Source organism: Clarias gariepinus, chromosome 20 (assembly GCF_024256425.1).
Source record: "Clarias gariepinus isolate MV-2021 ecotype Netherlands chromosome 20, CGAR_prim_01v2, whole genome shotgun sequence".
Lineage (NCBI taxonomy): Eukaryota > Metazoa > Chordata > Actinopteri > Siluriformes > Clariidae > Clarias > Clarias gariepinus.
This window is the reverse complement of record NC_071119.1, coordinates 17,991,227-18,017,214: the sequence shown is the minus strand read 5'-3', so window position 1 is coordinate 18,017,214 and position 25,988 is coordinate 17,991,227. Positions and strand designations below refer to the sequence as shown.

The 25,988-nt window shown below is 38.6% G+C and overlaps 2 protein-coding genes across 2 annotated transcripts; both read left to right on the top strand.

Moving 5' to 3' along the window:
* The first annotated feature begins 1,523 nt into the window (after positions 1-1,523).
* emc4 (ER membrane protein complex subunit 4) lies at positions 1,524-10,422 on the top strand. The gene is made up of 6 exons (XM_053479390.1): positions 1,524-1,665; positions 6,470-6,578; positions 8,067-8,181; positions 8,539-8,692; positions 9,989-10,149; positions 10,244-10,422. Exons 2-6 carry the CDS (start codon positions 6,481-6,483, stop codon positions 10,277-10,279), a joined length of 564 nt encoding a protein of 187 aa, XP_053335365.1. The 5' UTR covers positions 1,524-1,665; positions 6,470-6,480; the 3' UTR covers positions 10,280-10,422.
* A 5,533-nt stretch (positions 10,423-15,955) lies between these two features.
* lpcat4 (lysophosphatidylcholine acyltransferase 4) lies at positions 15,956-25,011 on the top strand. The gene is made up of 13 exons (XM_053480175.1): positions 15,956-16,588; positions 18,078-18,441; positions 18,523-18,635; positions 18,745-18,805; positions 18,905-18,963; positions 19,468-19,502; positions 20,381-20,435; positions 20,520-20,602; positions 20,753-20,878; positions 21,717-21,867; positions 21,968-22,060; positions 23,806-23,941; positions 24,424-25,011. The coding sequence occupies exons 1-13, from the start codon at positions 16,499-16,501 to the stop codon at positions 24,594-24,596; spliced, it is 1,539 nt and encodes a 512-aa protein (XP_053336150.1). The 5' UTR covers positions 15,956-16,498; the 3' UTR covers positions 24,597-25,011.
* The last annotated feature ends 977 nt before the right edge of the window (positions 25,012-25,988 follow it).

Below are 25,988 nucleotides of genomic sequence, written 5' to 3'. Positions count from 1 at the left end.
GGTTTTTTTTACCCTTTTTTTGGTTCTTGGTTGGATTTGAGGTCTTTTAACTATCTTTACTATCTTAAAGTTCTTACATGTAAACAAAAATTATTTATTTTCATTGTTTTTAATCATGCATTTGTGTTCGCACTTTTTTCTTCTTATACATGCTGATGTTACTATGATTTTCTCTTTTAATATTTATTAGGTATATTACAGTACAGCTCGGTGGTGCAAAGGTTAACACTGTGGCCTTGCATCACCAGGTTCTGGGTTCGCTTCCCGCCTTGAAGTCTGTGTGCATGGAGTTTGAATGTTTGGTGGGTTGTCTCTGGGTATTTAGGTTTCCTCCCACAGTCCCATAGACAATGAGTGAGTGTGCAGAGGAGCGGGTGAAAATGTGTGTATGTATGCCATGCGAAGGATTGGCACCCCATACATGGTACACCCCGGAAGTCTCCAGGCCCCCACGCCCCTGTATACATGATAAAGCGGTATAGACAATGAGTGATTGAGTGTAGACAATGAATGATTTACCATGTTGCACACATTATATTAACTATAAGTGTTTACACATTCAGCCGGTACAATGATTATGCACTTATAATCACTGCTAGAGGCGGTACAGTGGCTTAACACATTTCCCACTTGTGGGACTAATAAAGATTTATCTTATATTATCTTAGGGGTCAGCACTGTCACCTCACACCTTTAGGTTGAGGGTTCGACTTCTGCCATGGGTTCTGTGTGCATGTTCTCACTGTACTTGGTTGGTTTCCTCCAGGTACATGGGCAGGCCAAAAATTATTGGTGTTGATTGAGTGTGTATGTGTGTGTGCCCTGCAATGTATTGGCACCCTCCTTAAGTCTCCTGGGATATTCTTCCGCGTTGTCCACGATGAGTAAGAGTCACTGCTGGACAGGGACGTGAACAGACTTTGAGGGGCAGGGGCACAAGTGAAATAAAGGGCACTTCTCATAATTACGTATTTTTTCTGTTTTTAAACAAAAAAGTATATATATTAACGCAACACTGACTTCCTTTTTAAAAAAAATAATTTAAAAAGTTAATTTTATCTTCCTCAAACTCATGCAATTGTTTAATTTTCAAAAGATGTCTACAAAATAATCAGTTCACACAGAAACCATAGTCTCCTTAGTATTCACTAGGTTTATAGAGCAGCAAAGGAAACCATTCCACAATGTGCATGTTTTGAAAACATTTTTGTTCGCTTCAGAACTCCTTGCCTGATATTTAAATATACTATTCTTTAATAAATATATTTGTTTGACAGGGAAGCTGTGCACAAACAGGAATATATATTATTTAAAATAAAATAAAAAGCACCCCAGAAAAAAAGGGCACTTTTTCTCCAAGAATAAAAAGGGCACTTTTTCTCCAAGAATAAAAAGGGCACTTTTTCTCCAAGAATAAAAAGGGCAGGTGCTCAAGCCCCCTTTGATCTCTATGTGTGCACGTGCCTGCTGCTGGAGGTGAAATACAAACAAGTTTAATGTTTCATATGTGTATTTGACATAGATCTGGCAACCCCTTATGCTAGACTGGTTAAGGACAGAGCACTAGACGCCGCTGTTTTAGGCTTTAAATACTAAAAAATAACGTTAAATTTATGCAGAGAGTGATAATAAACCTGTATACGAAGATTCTATTGCTATTATAAGGTATTTATGTTTTTTTATTGTTATTTCTTCTTATCTTCGTAAACCGTAACGCTAGCATTAGCTAGTTGCTAATCCCAGAAGCTGCACTACGGAGAGCAGGATATTAATGTAATAATATATAAATATTAGTGTATAATAATCGATATATTTATTAAGAGACAATATATATATATATATATATATATATATATATATATATATATATTATAATCCTGCAGAAACGTCTGAAATCCGGAGAGATTAGTTGCAGGCTTTAACGTGTTCTTAAAGAAGCTAACAGCTAAATATTGATTTACTCTATAGATTTAAAGGAACAATCCATCCTGAAAGACTTTAACTCTATAAATCTATTGAGATTAACTAGTAAAATATACTGTGCTAAGTAAAATGAAATAAAATAAAAATATACTGTACAAATAAAAACAAAATATATATAATATAGAAATATAAAAGAAGAAAATAGAAATTTGTCCATATAAGAAATGTGAAAATGGTTGAGGTGTGCAAATATGCATAAAGTGACTTCTTAAAGTGTCTTATTATTAAAGTGATTTGTGCACTGGTCCATAATGAAAGTATAAGTATATAGTGCAAAAAGTGTGCATGAATGTGTCCATAGTGGCCATGAATGCCCAGTCAGTGTTGGATGTAAAAGAGATGATATTAGTCCTGTATTGTGTTGTGGTTGATAGACCTTATGGCCTGCGGGAAGAAGCTCCTTCTCAATCTCTCTGTAACAGAGCAACAGAGAGAACAGTCCATTGTTGGGATAGCTGAGGTCCTTTACCATCTTCCTGGCCTTAGTCCAGATATTTTTATTTGTTTTTGGCCACTAGGTACTGTACATCCTGCAGTCTTTCAGAGCATAGCTTGTGTGATTTTCAGGTTTCAGGTACAATAGTGATGAGTCGTTTATGAATCTTTAACTTGACTCAAAAGAACGCGTCGTCTCGGAGAGTGATTTATTTATTTTCTACTGGGCGCGCATGCGCAAAGCATTGCAAAACCTCCATAGGTTATGTACAGGAAACAGAAATGAGTCGTTACCTTTGAGTCTTTTCGGTCCGCATCGTTCGTTCTTTTGTCACGTTAGTCCCATAGACTCTATGCAGTGCAATAGAAAAGGTTGAAGACTAGAAGATATAAGAGGTGAGCTACTCATTCTGTTTATTATAATATGTCCTTAGCTGCATTGTCATATTTACATAACTGGAACTATAGCCAAAATGTGTGTATGTAGACGTATTGGGGGTCTGTTTATTGAAAATGTAACACTTTATTTTATTTCTGATTAAAAGAACAAAATGAACTAAATGACACAAAAAAAGATTCGTTCATTTTGATAACCCGAGTCAGTAAAATGATTCAAAATTCCCATCACTAATGTACACGTTAAAGGGAGGGGGGTTTAAAACAATCGATTCAGTTATGAATTACATGTCTTTTGCGTGACGATTCACTAGGGCTGGACGATAAAACGATAACGATATGTATCGCGATAGACACGTGATCGATATCAATAAAAATGTGTTCGATAAAACGTTCGATAATTTTTATTCTTTGTCAGAAGAAAACAGAGGTCGCGAAGCTAGTTTGGTTGCTGTCGTACACACTCGCTCCACGACCGGCAGTAGGACCCTGAAGTAGTACGGTCGCAATTCAGGAAGTATAAAAGAAGACAAGATGGCGCTTTACATTGCTCAGTCATTGAGTCTGCCCATGCTGTTTCCGACGCTTCGCCGTATCTTATGTGATTTTGGGTCCAATTTCTGATTGAGTGTGTGTTGCTAGAACGCGGTGTTAGCTTCTCCGCTTTATTTTGTCGTTTCTCGCGGCAGCGCAACAGCCCATCAATTCATGCCCATGCAGTGATGGGAAAGACAAACGAGTCGATGAATGTCCATTCTTTTATTTTCTGCGTTGTCAGGCGATATTACACACTTCCAGGTGGATTCCGTCCTTAAATCAAACCAAAAACTACTAAAAGAAAACAGGTTCAGGCTCTTTATTCCAGCTCATCTCACATTTCCGCCTTCACGCACATTGGACTGCATTACCCACAAAGCATTGCCCGCACTGGACTACACTCCCGTAAACAGCTGCCGTAAAATCAACCTCTCTCCCGCAACAGCGGGTATAATTGTGTAAACTCTTGCTCTTGGTGTGAGAGAGTTCTTACAATGACTCGCGTGGTTATCCTGCCTGTTCACGCTATTTCCGCGTTTGGATTTACCATCCACGCTACAAGGGCTAACCGCTAGTCTTTTGGTCCGCTTCCGGTTGCCCGTGACAGTTGCATTAACAAAGGCAATCGCTCTCAGGAAACCTAGCAACGTAGGGAGTGATACACTAACGTCAATCATGTAACAGTATCACGTTTGGTTGCGCCATGTCGTTGTCTCATGCTGGTCTGCAGGATTTCTCTTCAAAAGCAGATAATGCACTTATTTTATTACACTTTATTAAGCATTTCTTACATTTTCTTTCATTTTGTAACTTAAATGTTAAGAGATAATTAAGTGTTCATTGTGACTTTAGACTTGCGTTTACATTTTAATTATTTGAGTTTTCCATGGTTATTGACATTTCTGTCTTAATAACTGAGGGGACTATAATCAGAGGAAGGTTAAGTTTAAAATCAAAATGTTTAAATGTAATATATTGTTCTCCTGGTCCTTATTTTAAATGGGTCATAAAAATATTAATAATTATCGATATCGACCGATATGAAACACTGTTATCGTGATACAGTTTTCAGCTATATCGCCCAGCCCTACGATTCACTGACTGCAAAATCAATTAATTTTTAAAAAAATTGCCAATTAGCATTCTGTGCAGAAGCTTCCGAGCGGCAAAACAGAAATGCATTTTTATAACATTAAATTATAAATAAAAAAATTATGTACATGTTAAAAGCCTCCAATCTGCCTTTAGCTCCAGACTCAAGATGAGTTTTGATACTTTGGAAGCATTTGAGTAGGTAAAACATCACCATTTCTTTGTAATCCTACGCGCTCTGAACTATTTGCACAGTTTTATCCCATGTGTTAGTAGTGAATTATTTGCCGTTTGTTTAGAAATAATAATAACATATATTAACAGAGGTACGTGCTGCTCGTTAGATGTTAAACTCTTGTATTTGAAGATGGTTAAATGCTTAAAGGAACAGGCTACATTTAATTAATTGTTAAACTTTTTTTAATTGTAAGAAAACTGGGAAAAAGAATGTAGAATATGCATTTTATAAATATAGAACAGTAATTTTTATTTTATTTGAATCAGCACCTAGGTATTGTGATCTTATCATATCAGGGATATTTTATCGCAGTACAGTAAGTCCTCAACTTGGGAATCAATTGAGTTATGAATTTCCGCAGATATAAACAGACCGCGATCCTAGGTACAGAATGGGTTCTGTTTCAATTACAGAAATAAATCACGTGTATTGTACAAAAACTAGACACTCCAGTGAACCAGATACTAATATTTACTATTATATACAATATTTCCATCGTGTAAGTGAATTTATAAAATGTCCGGTATATTTTGTGTGTGTGTGTGTGTGTGTGTGTGGGCAGGGGGGTGGGTGCTGGTGCAGGTGAAATGTGTCGGCCTCACCGTTTTCAAGGAATCAGTCCCGGATCACTATTATAGAAAAAGAGTGTCCTGATGGTGAATAATCCTATAATTCTTAATCTATAATCCAGTCCAATACAGTGGAAAATAGCTCTGAGACAAAATGTCATCTGGGATTCCCTTCACGATTTAAAGGCACAGAGACAACACTTGTGAGATTCATTTCCTTAGGCGCGGTAACAGTTTTTGGCCACCTGATGGCAGTGTTGGGAAAGTGGAAAGAGATTTAGTCAAGTGGATTGATAGGCTTTACAATGTATATTCAAAGGTTTCAGAGGTGTATGAGACCCATTTTGTCGGATTTAAGAACAAATATGACTTACAAACGTGCTCCTGGAACTAAACTTGTTTGTAAGTCGAGGACTACCTATATGTTGTTTTTAATTTTAAGTTCCACTCTTCTGGATTTTCTAGCTCACACTGTTTCTAACGATGTCTTTAAATTTCAATGGATACATTCTAAAAGTTTTTTTATTTTAAATGTTGTAATTAGGTTTAAAATTCCCACTTGCATTCTCTCTTTCTCACTCACACAGACACACACACACACACACACACACACACACACACACACACACACACATTCTGCTGAAAGGTTTCATGAGAAACAGCACTTGTCAGTGTTTATAATATCTTAACATTATGATTCAGCTCAGGAACCAGACAGACAGAGACGTTCCAGCTGTGATGTGTCGTCTAGTCGGCACTACATCCAAGCTTCAAGATAAACCTCTAATACACAAGCGAGTGTTTACACAATGCTGAATGTGAACATAAGCATGGTGGAACTGAAAAAGGGTTTTACTTATAAGTCAGGTTTTGCAGTTGGATCTTTTAAAAAAAAAAATTCCCACACTGTCTTTTATTCTGCAAGTGTATTAAATTAGTAGAGACGTTGATGCAGAGGTACTGCAGTGCGGTGGGTAATTTAGGAAACTCATATCAACATCAAGAGCCAGTAAAAGCATGCCAAATAATACTAAACCATTCTTGATGTTGATATGGAGGAGATTCCTTGCTGTGATGTGGGAACTTTAAAGTTACGCTACTTGTGCTATCTGACATCAACTGGTGAACTTTGGTGTCTAACTGTCTATCTAACCTTTAGAGCTTTTTCTAGATCGTGTGAATATTTTACAAGTTTTTTTTTGTTGTTGTTGTTCATTAGTAATCAGAGCCATGGCATCACCGGGCGGACAGGGAGGAGCTTTGTCTACTAAAACAACAGGAGCAAAGAGGATGAAATGGGCTCTGGAGCTGAGTCTGGCCAGCACCAGGTGAGTCCTAAAATCGTAAGCTTTATTAATCACAAGAGTGTAAAATCAGAGGAATAGTGAAACCAACTACACTAAGGACTCATTAGTTGAAAGGGAGATCATCAATGTTTGTATCTCGGTGAAAATTTTTTTTTTTTGTTTTTTGTACTTTTATGTTATAATTTACTCACAATTACTCAGCTTTAGAATAAGCAATTAAGGGTTTCAGTTCTCTTTACAGTTTCTCTTTCATTTTTCTTTGGGCACGGTTACTCTTGCGTGTTTTCACCCTCCGATACAGCAGATGGCAGTATGCAACTAGTTGGTTTTTGAAATTTTTATCTCTCTCTATGCCATAAGATGTCAAGAGCAATTCTCTCGTGTGCCTCTCTTCTTTACTAGCTATGACATGGTTCCCGAGTGTGGAACGATTGTGTTCTCACTGAACAAAATGAACCAGACTTTGTGGTCTAGTGTTCTCGGAAACGATCCCGCCGCCCTGATGTGAAAAACCGTGTACGAGTCTATATTTTCCTCATCAAAACAGCACTCTGTATAGTCAGTGTTTTAGATTTTAGAAGTTGAAGTGTAAGTATCTTCACGGAACGAAAGCAAATTGTCGTAGATAAGAAGTGTTTAAAGTTGTAGTGGTGTTTTTTTCTTTTTGTTCTTATGTGGATTTATCCCTGAATCCAGATGGACTTCCTTGAGATTTTCTTTTCGAATTTATCGTCCCTCTTGAGTAGACTGGTTAAGATAAACTGCCTCTATCCGTTTAGGAAAGAGTGTTTCCTAAAAAAAAGTTTGACACAGCTCTGAGGGCTCTTTTATAGGGCGAAAGTAGTATTGTTTTCGTTGTTGATTTTGGTGCACCTTTTTTGTTTAGTTTTTGTATAATACACGTTTTTTGTCTAATTGGTCATGGTGTTGTCGTTTTTGTTCACTGGGTTTTAAAGCACTCTGACACTAAGATAAAGATCTCTCCTTTTAGTGTAACATCATTTTATCCGAGCATTACAATTCCATTTGAACGCAGGCACTTGGAGCTACACGAGGCGAATGTGTCACCCAAAAAAATCCTAAAATGACTCGAGTGCAAGTCTTAGAGTTGCAGCTAGGGGCGCTATAGCGAGAAACAAACCAGGAAAGCTGACCCCTTCTTCTTGCGTCAACTTTTGCCTTAAACTGCCCGAAATGTCTGAGCAGTTTGATGAAGCTCCAGCTGAACATGTTCGAAAGCCTTGATACATCGTCATTACTTCACTTAGACCGGAATGCAGTTGGGTTGGAAATGAAATGCTCTGAACCAAACGTTTTTAGTAGCTCATATCACCACCTTGTGAAAGGAAACGTTGAGCATATTTACCGGAGCGTTTCTGCCCTTGCCCTGTTGTTTCTGTGCTTGAATAAACCATATTTCACTCTGGATATGTCTTCGAGAATTTTACAGCCACTTAAAAAAAAGGATTGCCACGTAGAGACATGTCTGTCGTCTCTTCTTCTGCACAGGACCCGAGGAGACAGGCAGCTTAAGGATGGAGAAGTCATGTACCCTGTAGGATACTCGGATAAACCGGTCCCTGACACCAGCGTGCAGGAAGCAGACCGCAACCTGGTCGAGAAGGTAAAACTTCATGACAGTAATTTCAACAGAAGCATTGCAGTACACACTGTATGAAGTATATGAAGCAACATTTAATACACATCCTCCTACCAACCTGGTTAAACAAATCTACAGTACAATTGTTAAGTTGTTTAGACTATAGCTGAGCACAGGAGTCTTTATGATATTTATACTGTGTAAAATATAGCTTAGGAATAAGAAATGTGAAAATCCATGCATTATTTTCAAAGTGAAATGTTCCCTGAGAGCTCTGGTATTTTTCATAGTTGAAATGTTTATCATTTGCTTGTTTTTTGCAATTTCTCTTGCCTTCAAATGAACTTGATGTTTTTATTTGCGTGTTGTTTTTGTGTATAGAGATGCTGGGATGTCGCGCTCGGCCCTCTGAAGCAAATCCCCATGAATCTGTTTATCATGTACATGTCTGGCAACACCATTTCCATCTTCCCCATTATGATGGTGTGTATGATGGCGTGGAGGCCCATCCAGGCACTCATGTCGTTGTCCGCAAGTGAGTAAACCTTCATTGCAATTAATGCAAAACTCCAAAACATGATCGCTAGCTTTATTAGCAGCCCCTAAAACAGTACATAGCACGTGGGTGGAAAAATTTTTTTTTTTTTTGGGGGGGGAATAGGACTTCCAAATGAAAAAAAAAAAACTGGAGAAGAAAAAAAAACAGGACAGAGTCAAGATTTGCGAGATCTTACAAAATGTTTGCGAGATCTCGCAAATCTTGACTTTTCAGCGTTACAGATTAAGTTCAGCAAGAGGCAGTCATGCCAGACTTGATCCTTGAACAGGAAGGAGGGGTGTGTTACCAAAAGATAGCTGCCATCTCTAAAAAAAAATGTGAGAAGTAGAAGAAAAAGAAGAATTCACGGATTTTCACAGCTCAACGAATACACGTGCGTTGTTAAACAGGCATGAAGAGATTTACTGTGTTTTCTTTCAGCTTGTCCTAAAATATAGAGATATTTGATACTCTGAGCTTGCCCTTTCGTATTTTGGAGCTGAAAGATTGACACGTATTATAAGTATAAGTACCATAAGTATGAGTCACATTTTCTTCTTTTTTTTTTTCTTTTTTTTAGCGAGGTTGAGCAAAAAATGTTCCGCACTCCGGTTATATTAAACCATCCGTTGGCTGCACTGTCTTATCAGTGCTGCAAAAACAGATACCCCACTTGTGATTTGCATAAAAGAAGGGCAGCATGCACAGAAGTTTGCACAAAAGGTTGCACAAGGAGCCGTATGTTCACGGCTGATGACAAACTTCCTCACACTTCTTCCCACACTGTCGACACTCTGCAAAAATTGGTTTTGAGGTGTTAAAGCATCCTCCCTAAAGTCCTGATCTTGCATCATTGGACTTTCACCTGTTTGGTCCCTTGAAAGCAGCTGTACGAAAATTATGATTCACTGAAGATTCTGATGACGAAGTGAAGACAGCAGTACATCCGTGGATCGCAGCTCAGCCTAAAACATGTACGAGCTTGTTAACAGATGGACAAATTGTATTGAAAAAAAGTGATTATTACAACAAACAAATATGATGTATTTATCTTTTCTGAAAGTTAATTTTAAGAACAACATTTAGGGTGCGGATAATTTTTGACTCCTCACCCCTCGTACTAGATGAATTTAATCATAACCAGATCAGCCGGTCAACTTTTGAAAGGACTGAAGAGAACATCTACATCCTTAAAAATCTTCTTCCTGTCTATTTCAGAGCTACATTGATCTTAATAGGATGCAATGCAGTACCCAAGCAAACGGGCCTGAATTTAATCTTTCTGCTTTTCAGCCTTTAAACTGCTGGAGAGTTCGAGTCAGCAGTGGCTCCAGGGGTTGGTGTACCTCATCGGCAACTTGCTCGGATCAGCGCTGGCCATCTACAAGTGTCAGTCAATGGGTCTCCTCCCAACGCATTCGTCTGATTGGCTTGCCTTTATTGAATCCCCACAGGTATTTAAATAAGCAGGATATAATATTTTTAAATTGTGCATATTGTGTATACAGTGACATTCTAGCGATACATTTTCTGTTCTTCCTTCCACAGAGGTTGGAGATAATGGGTGGAGGATTGGTCATGTGAGCCTTCAGAACCTTTTTCACTTCTGTACTGTTTAACACAGCTTCATTAACTTATGTATGTTTTGAATTAGAATCTGTCATGTATAACAACGTCCTCACAAAAAGAGATTTAATAAATGTACTTTTGATTTAAACACATTAAAATATTGTCTCTTGTGTACTTCTCGTCGAATGAAAACTGCATCGAGTAGGAAAATCATATTTCATAGCTCTTGAAGCACTGTTTACTTTTTATTGTATCAGACAGGGTGTTCAACCAAATATGTCATTTCTCTAAAAACTAAGTAATGTATATACAGTGCTGTAAAAAACTATCCCCCTCCTTTTATATATTTATATGTTACACTTTTATTCAACTATTCAAAGCATTGAACACATTTTAATATTACACAAAGATAACCTGAGTAAATTCAGTTGCAGTGTTTAAGTGGTGATTTCATTTATTAACTGGGAAAAAAGCTGCCAGTCCCTATGTGAAAACGTAAGTAATTGCTCCCTTGCTAAATCATAAATGAACTGTGAAACTGAGGAACGGTGGGAAGCTGACTTAAATTTTATTAGCCACACCATGAATTCTTGCTCTACCAGAAAATCCTGAAAGAAAATGTTCGGCCATCAGTTTGTGACTTCAAGGGTTAATTGGGTTAATAATTTTAATGTCCATTATTTCTTATGGGAAAATGTACTTTGATTTACGAGTGTTTTGGAATACGAGCCCACTTCCTGAACGAATTGTGCTCGTAATCCGAGGTTCCACTGTACTGTATTTATCTTTAATAAATACAAAATGTGTTAAATCTTTGTGTAATATTAAATATTATTTGTTTGATAATCTTAATAAATTTAAATGTGACAAATATGAAAAAATGTAACACATTTGATATTTACGTCCCTATGACCCTGGGTAATAGAAAGCAGTTACTGCTTGTACCCAAGATAACCATATCTCCCTTGTGACTGTTTTGTTACTGTTTCAGCTACGATGTACTTGCGACATTACTCAGTTACAGGTTAGAATGGATTCTAGAGCCTCTTACCTCAGACATTAGTGATTAATACGGTGGTGGCCAAACGTATTGAGACTAAAGTAAAATCCCTTGTTTTCATAACATTCAATTTTTTAGCGTGGTACTCTTGTTGTCACTCTCTCAATCCATGCCGCAATCCAGTAAAAGTCCTGCCACATATTTATTTCATCCGTTAGCTAACCAGATAATACTAAATAGCACAACCCTTCAGCCAGATAGGCAAGAACTAATTAGTGACATCGCCTTTTTTATTATAGGGAAATGTAATACAATGCATATACTGTATAGTATTTTGTCTTAATACTTTTGGCCACCATTGTACTGTGACTGTACCTCAAGTGCTTAGTCATGGAAAATTTTAAAGGTTGAATTAAAAAAACAAAAACAAACAAGACCGGACCACATTCCGTACATATGTTTCATTTCATCATGCACTCAGCTTTAACTACAGCCACTGGAAAACAGAGATAAAACACACCCCTGTCCCGCCCTACCTGTTTGACGGCGTCCTTTTATCACCTGGCACTGATTTCAACAACCTGCCAATTTAAGATGAACTGCATTAGACTCTGCATTTCTCTTTCCATGTACATAAGTGTCTTTTATTATGACTAGACAATTTATATGAAAGGATGAGACGTGCTCTTTTTCTCTAGACACATTCATGCAGTTGATGCAAAAAAAAAATAACGTGAGGTCCTTTCATATTAATAGTGGATGTGCTTTTAGTAACAGCTTAAATGCTTTGCTTTTTCTCCAACTTTAATGCATATGGATAATATCTAATAATGAAGAAGCGGCTTGGGCTGATTAAATACTGTAGGTTAGGCCGTTTTTCTTCTTAGTGCTGGCACTAAGCAATCAGACTTGCAGTACTTATTCCAAGAGAAAATTATATTAAAATGTCACTGCTGTGTTTGATATGACAAATTCTGGAGAAGAATGCTGTTGTAAACCTTTCATCCTTTTATCCAAAATAAGTTGCAAGTAAGGACCCAATTGTGGTACTTCTGTTTTTTGAACACTCTATTTTCTTTTAATTTAGCTATGTATTGCCAAGGGATTAAAAGAACAATTCTGACAAATGAATAAATATTTCTTTTCACTGCGTAGAGGTGGGATCAGGAAGGACATCCGGCACAAAACATGTGCCAAGTTGTTGTACGAACGGGAACAACCGAAAGACTAACAACAACAGAGATGCTGGTGTCAAGTGCACTATTAAACGTCTTGAGTTTGCAACAACAACTTGGCATATGTTTTACGCCGGATGCCCTTCCTGATGCAACCCTCCTATTTTATCCGGGCTTGGGCTCGGAACTGTATCTAATGGCTGGAGTTTTGGCATTGGCTGGGAATCGAGCCCTTGCCTTCTGTATGGCAGGCAAGAAACCTACCAAAGAGTGGACTGGTATTTAAAAAGTGAACAAAAATATATTGCACCAGAAGGTATATATCATATATAATTTTAAATAGCGCAAGCATTTTTAAAAAGGCTGTGTGGCTGTGTTTCTGTGTGTTTGTGGAGCCCACTGCAGTCGTTCCTATGAACATTCAGCAAGTCCTTGAAAATTGATGGATCGTTTGTTGGCAACTTACGGAAGAGACATATCTGTCTGTGGAAACTGTACAGACAATCATTCAGGACGACCACTTGAACATTAAAGGAACTTGACTGGGAGTTATTGCAACATGCAATACACATTTGGGCCATTAAAGGGGTTCCTGGGAGGCCAGACATAAAAGTAGTTAGTTCGATCATGGCTCTGGCATACGGATAAATCTTTTTAACTTGATGGTATCCAAGCACTACTGAAATAATGGAATAAGTGCATTAGTGGAGCAGAGAATTATAGAGAGAAATTAAGACAGTTTTAACTTTTGTTCTGTTATTCTGCACTATCTAACAACCTATCATATTATTATTATTATTATTTGAAAAAATATATTGAACACCTTTTAATACATTTGGATTTTGTTGTTCAATGTACAGTAGATGGAAGTGAAAGGAGAAATAAAGAAATGTCATTTTAGCCCTGAAACTGTTCAGCATTTATTTTGTTGTCTCCCACCATAAAAGCTCTCTGGAGAAATATGTAACAGTTTATTCTATTAGAAAGTACAAAAAAAATATTGCTTGTTATCAGCTTTCCTTATTGGTAGCCAGTGGTTGTGTATAGTCATCCTAAAGCTGAGAGATTCCTGAGTATGAATCCCGACACCCATCCATGGCCAGGACCCAAGGTATTAAATTTGGCCAGGGTCTTTAAGAGAGACAGATGGAATCATTTGCTCCCATGTCAGTCACATTGACACAGGTCCACCTGTACGTGTCTGTAAGCTTGTGTATTGCTGTGTTTTGTGTACTCTACTGTATGTGTATTAATTGGACCTCTGATGCAATGTTAACTACAATTCAGAAAATGCAGCAGGCTGGCTTCGTGTGTCCCAGAGGGAAAACATGTCCAGCCTTCACTGTCCCCAGTTAGTATCTGTCATATGATACGAGACAGTCAGTGCGAAGAGGCCTAATGAAACCCCAACACAGATCCACTCAGCGGTCAAATACAACAGTCCTTCACAGGGTAGTATGAACACACATTTAAACAGGAATTTAAAAGTTTATTTGTCATATGCGCATTCTTAGCAAGGAACAAAAACAGAGTAAAATTAGGTTAGGTGAAACCTGTTTACACCTGGGGGCAATTCTTTATTCTTTTTCTGTACTGCTTATCATGTGGAAAATCAGGGCAAAACCTAGGAGACACATCGGATGACAAGGCACAAGCACACACCCAGTCACACCTTCTGAGTAATTTGGAGACACCAATCAGTCTACAACTGGATTGAGGGAAAAACCTGAGTATTCGGAGAAAACCCACACTCAAACCCCCAACACTGAAGGCAACACTGCTAACAAGAAGTTGCAATTAAAACTGTAGCTAATTTATGGCACGGTGGCTTAGAAGTTCACCTCCAGGGTCCAGGTTCAGTTCCTGCCAGGGGTCTGTGTGCATGGAGTTTGTATATTGTTATACCGGTGGGTTTACTTCGGGTACTCCGGTTCCCTTCCAGAGTCAAAAAACATGCAGATTCGGCTAATTGCCATTTCCAAATTCCCCATAGTGGGTTGGCGTGTGTGTGTGTGTGTGTGTGTGTGTGTGTGTGTGTGTGCGATGGATTGGCACCCCATCCAGGGTGTATTCCATTCCTCGTGCTCCTGGGATAGGCTCCAGGACTCCCATGGCCCTGTATACAGGATAAAACGGTATAGATGATGAGTGAGTGAGTGAATTGCTCCATCTCAGGGTCATACACGGACAACCAAGTTTCATCGCTGGTATTGATCCTTGACAGCTCATCCATGCTGATTATTACACTGATGGAATTCTCGACAGACTTTAACGCAATGTTCCATCTGCTCCTGGATTGCCTGAACTGTTCCAGTATGACACACCGACAATGGCACCAATGCTGTGGATTGTTCTCCGACAATCATCATGCAAAAGTTGCTGAATGGTTTTGACATTTGGGGAGGTTTAAGGTCTTTCGTCTTCTAGTGATGTTCTTCTGCTCTCGAAGCACGTGTTACACTCAAACCACCTCGAGCGGTTCATTGCAGCGTTGCCCTAAACACGCGGAATCATTTCAAACGTCTCTGTGGCAGATTTGCCCAGTTTCGCGTTCGCTTTTCGTCTTAACTTGCTGTCCATTATGATATAGACATGGTAACGCATGGTCGGAATAGAACCAGTTGTAAAGCTCCCGCGATGTCTTTTGGCACACTGACTTATTCAATTCAATTCAATTCAATTCAATTTTATTAGTATAGCGCTTTTAGCAATTTTGATTGCCGCGAAGCAGCTTTACACAATCAAAAGAATAATTTAAGTTTGTATGAAATGTGAATTTGTACAAATCAAAATGGTCAGTTTGTCCCTGGTGAGCAAGCCGAGGGCGACAGTGGCAAGGAAAAACTCCCTGAGATGGTAATAGGAAGAAACCTTGAGAGGAACCAGACTCAACAGGGAACCCATCCTCATTTGGGTGAAACAGAAAGCAGCAAATGATCTGCATTTATACAGTGTGTAGGGTGGGAGGCAGTTCAGCTATAATAGTTAATTGATGTTAATATGGAGTCCAGGTAGTTATTGAAGACCCAGGTAGCCTTGTGAGAAGTTCCAGTCCTGAACTATCGAACTGTCAAGTCCCCAGAGAAACAGTTGCCAACACCAGTCAAGGCCAGAACCATTTTCTAGGTAGAGAGAATCATCCCCAGACACCAGACGCATCCCAGAGAGACACACGGGGCATCCATGTGACGAGATCTTCAGCCAGAAGCGGGGCACCAGGATGGGTCACTTATGAAGGTCTGCCCTTCATGTGACTCCATACTGCCTCATATCGCAGAGGAAACCCTTCAGACATGGAAGAACTCAGACATGTGAAACTCACAAGCAACTACAAAAATGTGGTTAGACATAAAATAAAGACATGACAGTAGAAATTAAATGTAGGAAACTTTGAAACTGGAGGTTTTGTGGACTGGAGGTGAAATTACAAACTTTCAAATTTTTTGGTGAGTACAAGTCAAAAACATGGTGTTAAGACAGAAAGGGAAGTAAGAAGGTTTATGAACTTTCTTGCGCACGAGCCAGTACGGAAATGTGTCTGTTACGATTATAACGCAATACGTGAGTGTAAAAATGTGATAAAGCAAGATTTGAAAGAGACGTGTGAGAGCTGTATTGTGAAAGCGCTACTGAACAAACCCCAGTAAACAGGGGGAACAAGTCGGACTGGATGAGATGGTGGGTGTGATGGTGCTATGTTAGTTTAAGGAGCTCGGTGGGGGTGGCGTCAGGTAACCAAGTGGGCTTTAAAAAGCCCGTCCTTCCTTTCTTTCCTTTATTTCAGTTCACGTCGTTCTTTAGCCATGTGCGCGGAGGAGGGGAAACATATCTCCCCGGGGCACTGAACTTCTTCCTCTCTACTCCTTCCTTTCTGTTTCAGTTGTAGCTTTTATTTATTTATACTCCCGATTATTGCGTCAAAGCCAAACTTTGGATATTCTCTACAGATTATTTCTTTCTACACACGGAACGCTTGCCTCCTTATAAAGGAAGACTTTAAAAAGATATATATATATAATTCTTTATTTTATTTCCTGGGAGTTATTTCTGAGCGTCGCCATGGAGAGATGTGGAGGACCGTCCCCGACCTACAAACACACACACCCGTTTATCCACGAGGTGAAGATGACAACGGCTCAAAGAATTCAGGTATCACTCTAAACAATAATGGTAATAAAGCATTAACGTTTTATTTATACACCGCTTTTGAATCCTTTTATCTTTCTTTTTTTTTGCTTCTGTTAAGTTATAGAGGTCAGCTCGCGCGTGTTCGTTGCTTGTGATTGTTATGCGCGTCAGCTTTGCGTTCGTTTTGCGCAGGACCTTCAAGAACTGCGTTTATTCTTCAAAACGTAATTGTAAACAGTTTACTAACAAACATGCTATCTTATTTCTCAAGGCATGGGTTAAGGATTTTTGTTAGAAATAGGATATTTGTGATTGAAATGTTTTTTTTTGTGAATTAAACAACAAAAGAAAAAAGAAAAAAATCGCAGAAGCTGAAGGGGAAAGGCTGCGTTGGCGAAACGCATATCGTGGGAAGATTATCATGAAGATGACACAGTCTGCCAAATTGTACCTCAGTTATTAATTAAAACACATTTTTCTGTGTGTGTGCGCATATTGCTTTGTTTCGTTATAGTTAATACTGAAATACTGACACTTGTCAATAAACGCGCTATGAGGTTAATCATGGCTGTGTGTCAAACATGTCGTCTTTAAAGCGTTTGGTAGAATAAGTGTGTGCAGTTGAGATGGGCTTTTTAAACATAAGGTTGTGTGTGTGTGTGTGTGTGTGTGTTTAGTCTCCTTCAAGGCTGAAGTGTTTGAGGAAGAACCTGTACAGCCTTGGTCAAAAGTTTTGAGAATGACACACGTTAATTTTCACAAAGTCTGCTGTTTCATTGTTTTTCTACCAGTTTGTCAGATGTTATCATGGTATACTGAGGTATAACTACAAGCATTGCATAAGTGTCAAAGGCTTTTATTTATGATGGCATTAAGTTTATGCAGGGTCAAGATTTAATCATGGCCATCTGCATGAAACTAGCCAAATATGCCACAGACAAGTTTGACATAATTCAGCCGTTTTTACAGCGATGCTGCTATGAGTCATTCAAGTTGATTTCAGTGGCACGCCCACTTCAAGTGCGAAGGAACTTTACTGGAAGACAAGCGATCAGGAAGACCTTCAATAAGCTGAGCCTTTGAAAATGTCAACCATTCGGCAACTTGTGCATGATGATCGTCTGAGAATAATCCATACAGTAGCATTGCTGCCATTGTTGGTGTGTGTGTGTGTGTGTCATACGGAACAGTCCAGGCCATCCTCACAGGAGATCCGAACATGCATGCTGCAAACCCAAGAGCAGAAGGAGCATAACATTGAAGCCTGCCAAGAACTCCGTTAACATGCCGGCAATGACCCATCCTTCATGCCTGGTGACGAAACTTCGGTGTACTCGTACAGCAGGCAGATCTGTGTCATGCGAATCTCGAAACTTCTTGACGTCCCTTCATACTTCAAGCATCTACACAAACCAGCCATCAATACAAAACAATACAAAATTGTGTGGGGGTGGGTGATGTTGCATCTGCAAAATGTTTCTTTGCTCACCTGTATATCCTTTCTCCTTAGAGTTTCATACTGGGCTGCGTTCTATTCCCTCTTCGAGCCTGCCTAGTCGTCATCTCCTTCCTGCTCATGTGGCCTGTCGCTCGGCTCCGACTAATCGGCCTGTCGCGGGAGGACCGGGAGAAACCGATTCAAGGCTGGAGGCACTGGATTTTTCAGCCCGTGATGATCTTCCTCAGTCGATGTGTTTTCTTCTCCTTGGGCTTTTTCTGGATAAAGGTCAAAGGTCGACAGGCTACACAGAAAGAGGCACCGGTGTTGGCAGTGGCACCTCACAGTAGCTTTCTGGACATGCTGGTACTCACCATGGCGGGGCTGCCAATGGTGGTGTCTCGGTCGGAGAACGCCAACCTGCCGATTGTCGGAGGTACCAAACACTGCATAAGTTTAAAAGATGTCGATTTCTAATGATCTAAAATAATCGAATATTTCATTCTGACCCTTGCAGCACTTTTGGAGTTTAACCAGTCCTTGTTGGTTAGTCGAAAGGATCCTGAGTCCAGAAAAAAGTGTGTCTCTCAAATCAAAGAAAGACTCACTTCGAATGGTTACTGGCCTCAGGTATACTGTGAGGTTGAAGGTTATTTGAAAGCCCTTGGAGAGCTGTTTGAAGTACAAGTGTGTGAATATGATCACCTGTTCACACTTTGTTTCCCCTGTGTGTTTGCAGATGCTAATGTTCCCTGAAGGAACCACCACAAATGGTCAAGTCCTCATCAAATTTAAGCCCGGTAAGTTTTGAAACAAAAAAAAAGCATGTAATGGAAAATGGTAATTGGCATAACCGAAATGCTGGATTCATTATAGTTTTCCTTCTGTCTGTCTTTCAGGTGCATTCCTGGCAGGTGTCCCAGTTCAGCCGGTGTTGCTTCACTACCCTAATAAAATAGTAAGCAAGAAATATAACACTCCTGTAACATGGCAGATATAATTAGGCAGTCATCTTTTAATGCCGATTTCCAAACTGCATATGCGACGGGGGAAAAGTCCATATGAAAACGTTAGGTCTCCTCCAAGTAGTGGTCTGTGATGGTGGAAAAAGTGATTTTGTGAAACCGCTATTTGCATCGTAAAGTGATGATTCTTTGACAAATGAGATCATTTATGCAGTCTCTTAAAAGTGGATTTTTTAGTAGTAGTAAAATGACAAAAATAAGAACATAAATTGACCCCTAAATAAGCAAGATTTACAACAACAAAAAATTAAAATGGTATTGAACTTTGTAAAATTATATTTTAAAAAAATTTACTTTCTTTAATTTGCAAGCATGGTTAAAAAAAAAATGTTTTCTAAATTTACCATTTATTTAAAGAAATAAATTCTTCTTTTACCTGGAAGCATAATTAACTCTTTTCTGTCTTTTTTTTTTTTTTTTTTTTTTTTTTTGGACAGGATACTGTGCGGTGGACTTGGAAAGGAGCATCATGGTGAGTAACTTGGAATCTTACTGACTCTACAACCCTTTTGTAAAAATTATGGAATCGTCATGCCTTTCATCAAACGTTCTTTGTCATATCTTTTTCCGACGAAGTAAAAGTGATTGGTCAACATTCTTCATACGTGGTAATTCCATAGTTATTGCCAGTGATTATTAGCACGCAGCTTCTAACACTGGCGTGCAGGGACACGTGATTTTCGACTAACTGATGCTCGTGGTGTGTTAAGACTGTTGTGTAATGAGTGGTTTTGAAGCTAATTCGCTTACAGATTTTTGATGATGTAATGGCATAAAAATGTGTTAATGTTGCGCCACTCGGAAGCTTCTGCGCTTGGTACGGAATTGTTTATATCTGAGGCTATTCGGCCTAACCAAGTACGATTGCTCCCCTTACCTTCTCCATTGCTGGCCAGCTTTCACTTTAGTCTTATTGTTTTGTACCCTGCATATTTATGCTCTTCAATACAGTAAGTGACGGATGCACCTAGTTGGTTAGTGAGACCCTAAACGTAAACAGATGAGTACATGGACGTTAACCTTCATCATTTGCCTAATACTGGTTATTTCGCGGGGTGGTCTTGCATACATCTACATCTAAGCATTTGGCAGACGCCCCTTAGAGCGACTTACATTTTTATTTCATTACACATCTGAGCAGTTGAGGGTTAAGGGCCTTGCTCAAGGGCCCAACAGTGGCATACCCCTGGCATACTTTTCTATTTTATTAGCCATGACCGTGTAGTTTAAAGAATGATATTGGCATACGGAGATGTCGGAGGAGAGAGAGAGAAACGGTGGTCCACTTCTTCCGTGTTTAGATTTGAGTGTATTGATTTTTGTTTTTTTTCTTTTGTTTTTTTATTGCAGGCTCGATTGTTTCTGGTACACCTCGGCTCAGTTGTACAGCAGCGTTACAGTGGAGGTCAGGTTTCTGCGACTGCCTTCTCTAAATTCACTCTTTCCATAAAATAAATCAGTGGACATAATTTTTTTCCCCCTGATGTAGTTTCTGCCTGTCTACACACCCTCCCAAGAGGAAAAAGAGAACCCAGAGCTATTTGCAGATAATGTCCAGAAACTCATGGCCAAGTAAGTCAAATGTTGGCATGCAATGTTTTAAAAGATGCCATGAAGTGAAACCATACAGTGTTTAAATATTTGATACTTTTATGGATTTTCTGTTGCACAGCATTCTGGAACTTTTTTTTTTCTTAGTCTATGCCTGTGTGTGTTTTTTAGCATGTTGGGAGTTCCTGCTACAGACTATGTGATCGAGGGACTTGTTCCTGTTACAAAGTTGGGCGGCCTCTCTCTTCCTCTTGAGTCTCCTTCCAGGGAAACACAGAAAATGCTCAAAGATCAAGGGTATGACGTGTGTGTGTGTGCCCCTCAACATTGTTCTTGTTCATATAATGTTCAGAACAAGTACTGTTTTGATGTCTGTGACTCTGACCATGGATTGTTTTTTCTAGATTGGGCTGGTTTGAGTTATTCAGATTGTGCAGAGCTCTTGGGATTGTCACACACACTATTTATTTATTTTTCCTCTAGTAGAATTCCCATCGTTCTTGGTCAGAGTCTCATGAGATATGCAAATTCAAACATTTCCAACTAGCTTCTTAAGCACATATGCCAAAAATACAAGTGACATCATATCATATTGTTCGGTTTGAATATTAACTTGATCTTCATCAACATGGATATGAATATGAAGAAATGAATGGATATACTTACTGTCTTGTACTATATTCTTTTTTTACAGCCATGTTTATATTCTCCTGTAATGTTATTTATTTGTTAATTTTTAAGATATATAAGGAAATACTGAATGATTTTGTACATAATTAGGCAGACATAAACATGCATATTAAAATTGGTACATCATATAATATGGTGTACAAGTCTTTTGCACAGTACTGTATAATGAGAGAAAATGAAAGTCGCTCTGAAAAAAAAAAAAGGCCGTCTGCCAAATGGCGTAATGTAAATGTGTACACTAGTTCATTTTAAAGCAGTGAATGTATGCAAGTGCTACGCAATATAGCTGAAATTGTTCTGATTTTGAAACTGATGTACATATCTGGAGTGTTTTACAAAAATACACAGAATAACACACAATTAGAAAGATACATGTACATGTATGAATGTTTCATTTACATTTCTTTCTCATTCTGTTATCCATTTAATCTCTCTCTCTCTCCAGTTTAAGTAATGCTGAAGTGGAGACTCTGATCAACACAATGATTGACAGGTGTCATGCCGGACAGGTCACGATCACACTCGATCACTTGCCCTCTTTGTTGGGACTTACAGAAAGAAAGACAGCAGCGCAGATCTGTTCCTTGTACTCTAAGGTAATGTGTGTTGCACAGAACACACGCACGCGCACACAAATGTCACCTTTACAACTTGTGTAATGTTAAATGTTTTTTTTTTTTTTGTTTGTTTTTTAAGACTGACACTTTGGATCTGAGACAGCTGTGTTTGAGCTTGTGCACGACTACAGGACTCAGGACGCCGGAGTCGATCATACACACGGCGTTCACTGTGAGTTTCTGGTGTAACCCGACAGGTCTACTTTCATAGGAGCACCTCTGCACCTGCTTGTTTATTCAAATATCTAATCAGGCGGTCATGTGACAGCAGCACAATGAATAACATCCAGCCTGTACACGTCAGAAGCTTGAGTTAATCTTGACCATGGCACGATGGTTAGTGCCAGATGGCTGGTTTAAGTATACGTGTAGGAGAAATGAGTCTGCAGGTTAATACCCCTTGTTTATAAGAGGTGAACGACCAGACATTGATTTGTTTTTTTTTATGCATTGTACTGCTGCAACCTGATTGGCTGATACAGATAGCTGCATAAGTACAAGAATCCATATTGACTGAGGATATGTTTAAGGGCTGTAATGGATCCTTTTGTGTAGTGACAATAGAGCCTCGTCATGATTCAGGAAATCACTTGAAGAATCACTGATGAAACCTTGAGAAACCACAACACCACTATCTCCATGGTGTAGTTATTAACTCAAGGACACAACAAACATAACTTGATGTGCTTTAGCTGATTGATCCCATTTTGGATAACTGACTATTGCAGATGTACACATGTGATTGATTGAATTGTTTGAGTCTGTTATTGTACTCATTACATCAGTATACAGTCCCCTCTGTATTGGAATGATGGTGATTTTTCTATTCATGTACTGTATGTACAGTATGTAATTGTGGTGTACGCTGAAGATATTTGAGTTTCTGAACAAAAAAAAATGAATAAGATAATGGAGCAGAATAAAAATTTAATTCGCTTCGGAGGCTAGTTTTTACGGTAAAATTTTGGTAGAATTTTCCCAAAAGAAATGATGTAAATGGGGATAAATCTGTTCCAGCCACCCCAAGAAATTACCAAAACCTCTAAATCCAATAAAAAGCTTTTGAATGCACGCCGAAGCAACTTTGGTATCGTGGGGTGACTCTTTCAAAGCTTTGGCTTCCAACTGGCGCAAACAAGTGAAGAAAATCGTTAAAGACCGACACCTTAAAGAAAAATAAGGTTTTTACCGCAGCTCCTTGGAGTTGTTCATTTTGAATGGATGGGGCAGTGTTCTCCCTGCAGTCTCCTCTTTAGTAGTTTTAAACTCGTGCAGAATTGCCTGTTTACAGAGTCTTTTGGGTCGTTGTCTTGCTGTGTGGTGATGATCCCAATAAGATTTTATGTACATCTATGTAAACTTGGACAGATGGTAGACATCCAAAATCCATTCTGAGTTTTAGCATCAATAAAGATTAGTGAGCTCATTGCAGTAGCAACCATGGAAACCCCCGAGTCATGTACCTTCACCTCTGCCCTGTTAACTGTTAACTGACAGTTATTTTTGAATTTTTTTTAAATAGCCTATTCAATATCTGGTTGTTGGTATAGCAGTAATTAGATTTTGACTTGATGCCCCTCATGACCTTGTATGCAGGATATAGCCGTATAGACAATGAGTAAGTGATACTTGTCAGTTTTGTTCTAATATTTTTGATCACTTAAAAGGTGGATGGGTTCAAACAAAATGTGCAATCTTTTTTTTTTTTTTTTTTTTTTTCCCTTTAAAAAAAAAAAGGTTGGATTTCTAATGTCATCTCATAATATTTTAAAGTTTAAATATCTTTATTGTACATTAACAGAACCACTGTCCTTAATGTACCAATACTTCTGGAGAGGTCTATATAAAAATGTATATATATTTTTTTGTAGTGTTCGTGATCTTTAATGCATTTAAATTGTGCCTGTGTGTATGTAGCTGTACAACAGTAATGAAGATGGCTTGCTAAGTGCAGAGGACCTCTCTGGCTTGATGGCAGCGCTGTTGGGGGTCGCTCAACACAACATTGCAGAAATGTACTCGGAGTTGACCAATAGAGGAGAACCAACCGAGGGCAAGTATAAGAAATGTCATCATCTTAATCGGACTTTGATCCCAGTTCTGTCTGAATCCTTCAAAAATGGATTGCAAATTGAAATCCTACAAATAATTAATGTTTAACTTCAAAATGTAGAATAAAAGACATAGCCAGATGTGGTGTTATAAACCACAGAGTGGGGAGATGTGGCCGGAGTTGGAATGAGTAACTCTTTACTACCCTGAAGTTAATTATTTTCTCATGTCCTGATGTGGTGCGTTTTATAGATCACTGTGGTTTGTCAGTGATTTGCAATCCATGAGTCAGTTCGGTTTGTTGTAGCAGTGCACCTGTGCTGCTGGTTGGACAGTCACAGGGGTGTTGAACTAGCCGTACACCCCATTCCCTTTCTCACAGCAAACCAATGAACTATACAAACCTACTGACCAATCAGATGTGAGAATTCCTCAGCACTGCGGAATGTCTAATAGTCTGTCTTTACGTTCGCTTTTCATTAGGTGTATTGTATGACCTTCTAATGACTCACCCAACATATCAGAAGCTCTTCAAGGAATACTTCAAGCATGAAGAACCAGCAGACAGAAATCACAACGGCATTCCGAATGGAAAGACCAGTCGCAATAACAACGGCGTTCATAACCGAAACGGCCTGAACAAAAAGACTTGCTAAGTTCGAGTATACTGTGTTTTTAATAGGAAGTGTATGCTGTATCTGCAAATGGATTTTACCAAAGATTGAAAGATTGTGTGGATTTGTAAAAGATGAGTGGAGCTCATGTGTGCGTTTTAGTATACGTTGAATGTTTACAGATTTATGTGGATTTTTTTTTTTATTATTATTATTATTATTTTCATCATTTATAACGGTCATTAATCCACTGTAAAAAGCCACTATATCAGAACCATAGTGCCTTGGTACTTTTACTGGTTTTACATGTTAGCTGAAGGATTTTCTGTATTTTTATACTGTATCTCTATGGTATCGCTAGCCTAAGGGATTTGTATTATAAATACTGTCAAACTATTTTACATTTTAAGTTATTAACGTTGTAAATAAAAATTATTCATAAGATTTACCATTTTTATCATCTTGTTCGTTTTTTTTCGCTCGTCGCTTTGTTGCTTCTTTTTTTTCCGCACATCTTTAGTCTCCTTTTGTTTCTAACATCGGGAGCCCTCATCTTGTCTATCTTTTCTACAAAGATTGGATGCTGTTTAGCTTCTTGATATCTTTTATGTTTTGTCTCCTACACATTTCTTTTCTTTGCAGTACTTTTTTTTTTTTTTTTTTTTTTAAATAGTCAGCTGTAACTGCAAAAGCTAGAGCTACACCATTACTTTTGAATGAGTCATGTCTTGGGTGTGTGACTTTTATTCTACTTCCTTTGTTTTTAAGCATGTTTCTCTACAGCTTCCTCAGTGACGGGACCACATTCTCTTGTTCTCATCACTGCCGATATATGTAGAGCTGCTGCTTCTTTACATGCGCTCCAAAGATTCTATCTTTATTTTGTTGGTGTGGTTTATAGTTCCCGCTCAATCTTGCATTTCTGGAGCTGCTGCATTGCAGCTTCTTGTTCAAATGTGTAAATTTTTACTCCCGTTCCTCCCGCAAGCTGAAATGTTTCTTTTCTTTGTTCTCCACAATTAGAACTTGGTCTTAATTTCTGCCACCACTATATATTTCTTGGCTTCTATCTGCTCCATCTTTGGCACAGTGTAAGCAAATTTGCTCGAGCAAAACTGTTTTGTTGATGTTGAAAATATTGTGTTTAAAGTCTGCAGCCATTTCAGAACCTCAGCCCCTTCAAAAAGCACAGCTAAAGGATCTTCGGTGTCTGCTGATGGATGAGTCCAATGTTTTGCATAGACTGTTTTGAAAACAGTAAAGGCCTGTAATTTGTCAAAAATTGACATGGATGAGCTATATGAAGAATATTATTTTCTTTTGAAACTTTACCCATATTTCGCTGTAATGGTCCCCAAACCATGTTCCTGTGGGTTACGTGAATGATCGTTGATTTCTGGACTAATGTTCTAGTGTAAACTTGTTTATTTGTGA

Bases quoted from the DNA above. Each gene is read 5' to 3' on its own strand.
- emc4 (XM_053479390.1), top strand. From the start codon at position 6,481: ATGGCATCACCGGGCGGACAGGGAGGAGCTTTGTCTACTAAAACAACA. The intron at 6,579-8,066 runs GTGAGTCCTAAA...TCTTCTGCACAG, and splicing joins CTGAGTCTGGCCAGCACCAG to GACCCGAGGAGACAGGCAGC. The intron at 8,182-8,538 runs GTAAAACTTCAT...TTTTGTGTATAG, and splicing joins ACCGCAACCTGGTCGAGAAG to AGATGCTGGGATGTCGCGCT.
- lpcat4 (XM_053480175.1), top strand. From the start codon at position 16,499: ATGGAGAGATGTGGAGGACCGTCCCCGACCTACAAACACACACACCCG. The intron at 16,589-18,077 runs GTATCACTCTAA...CTTTCTCCTTAG, and splicing joins CAACGGCTCAAAGAATTCAG to AGTTTCATACTGGGCTGCGT. The intron at 18,442-18,522 runs GTACCAAACACT...TGACCCTTGCAG, and splicing joins CAACCTGCCGATTGTCGGAG to CACTTTTGGAGTTTAACCAG.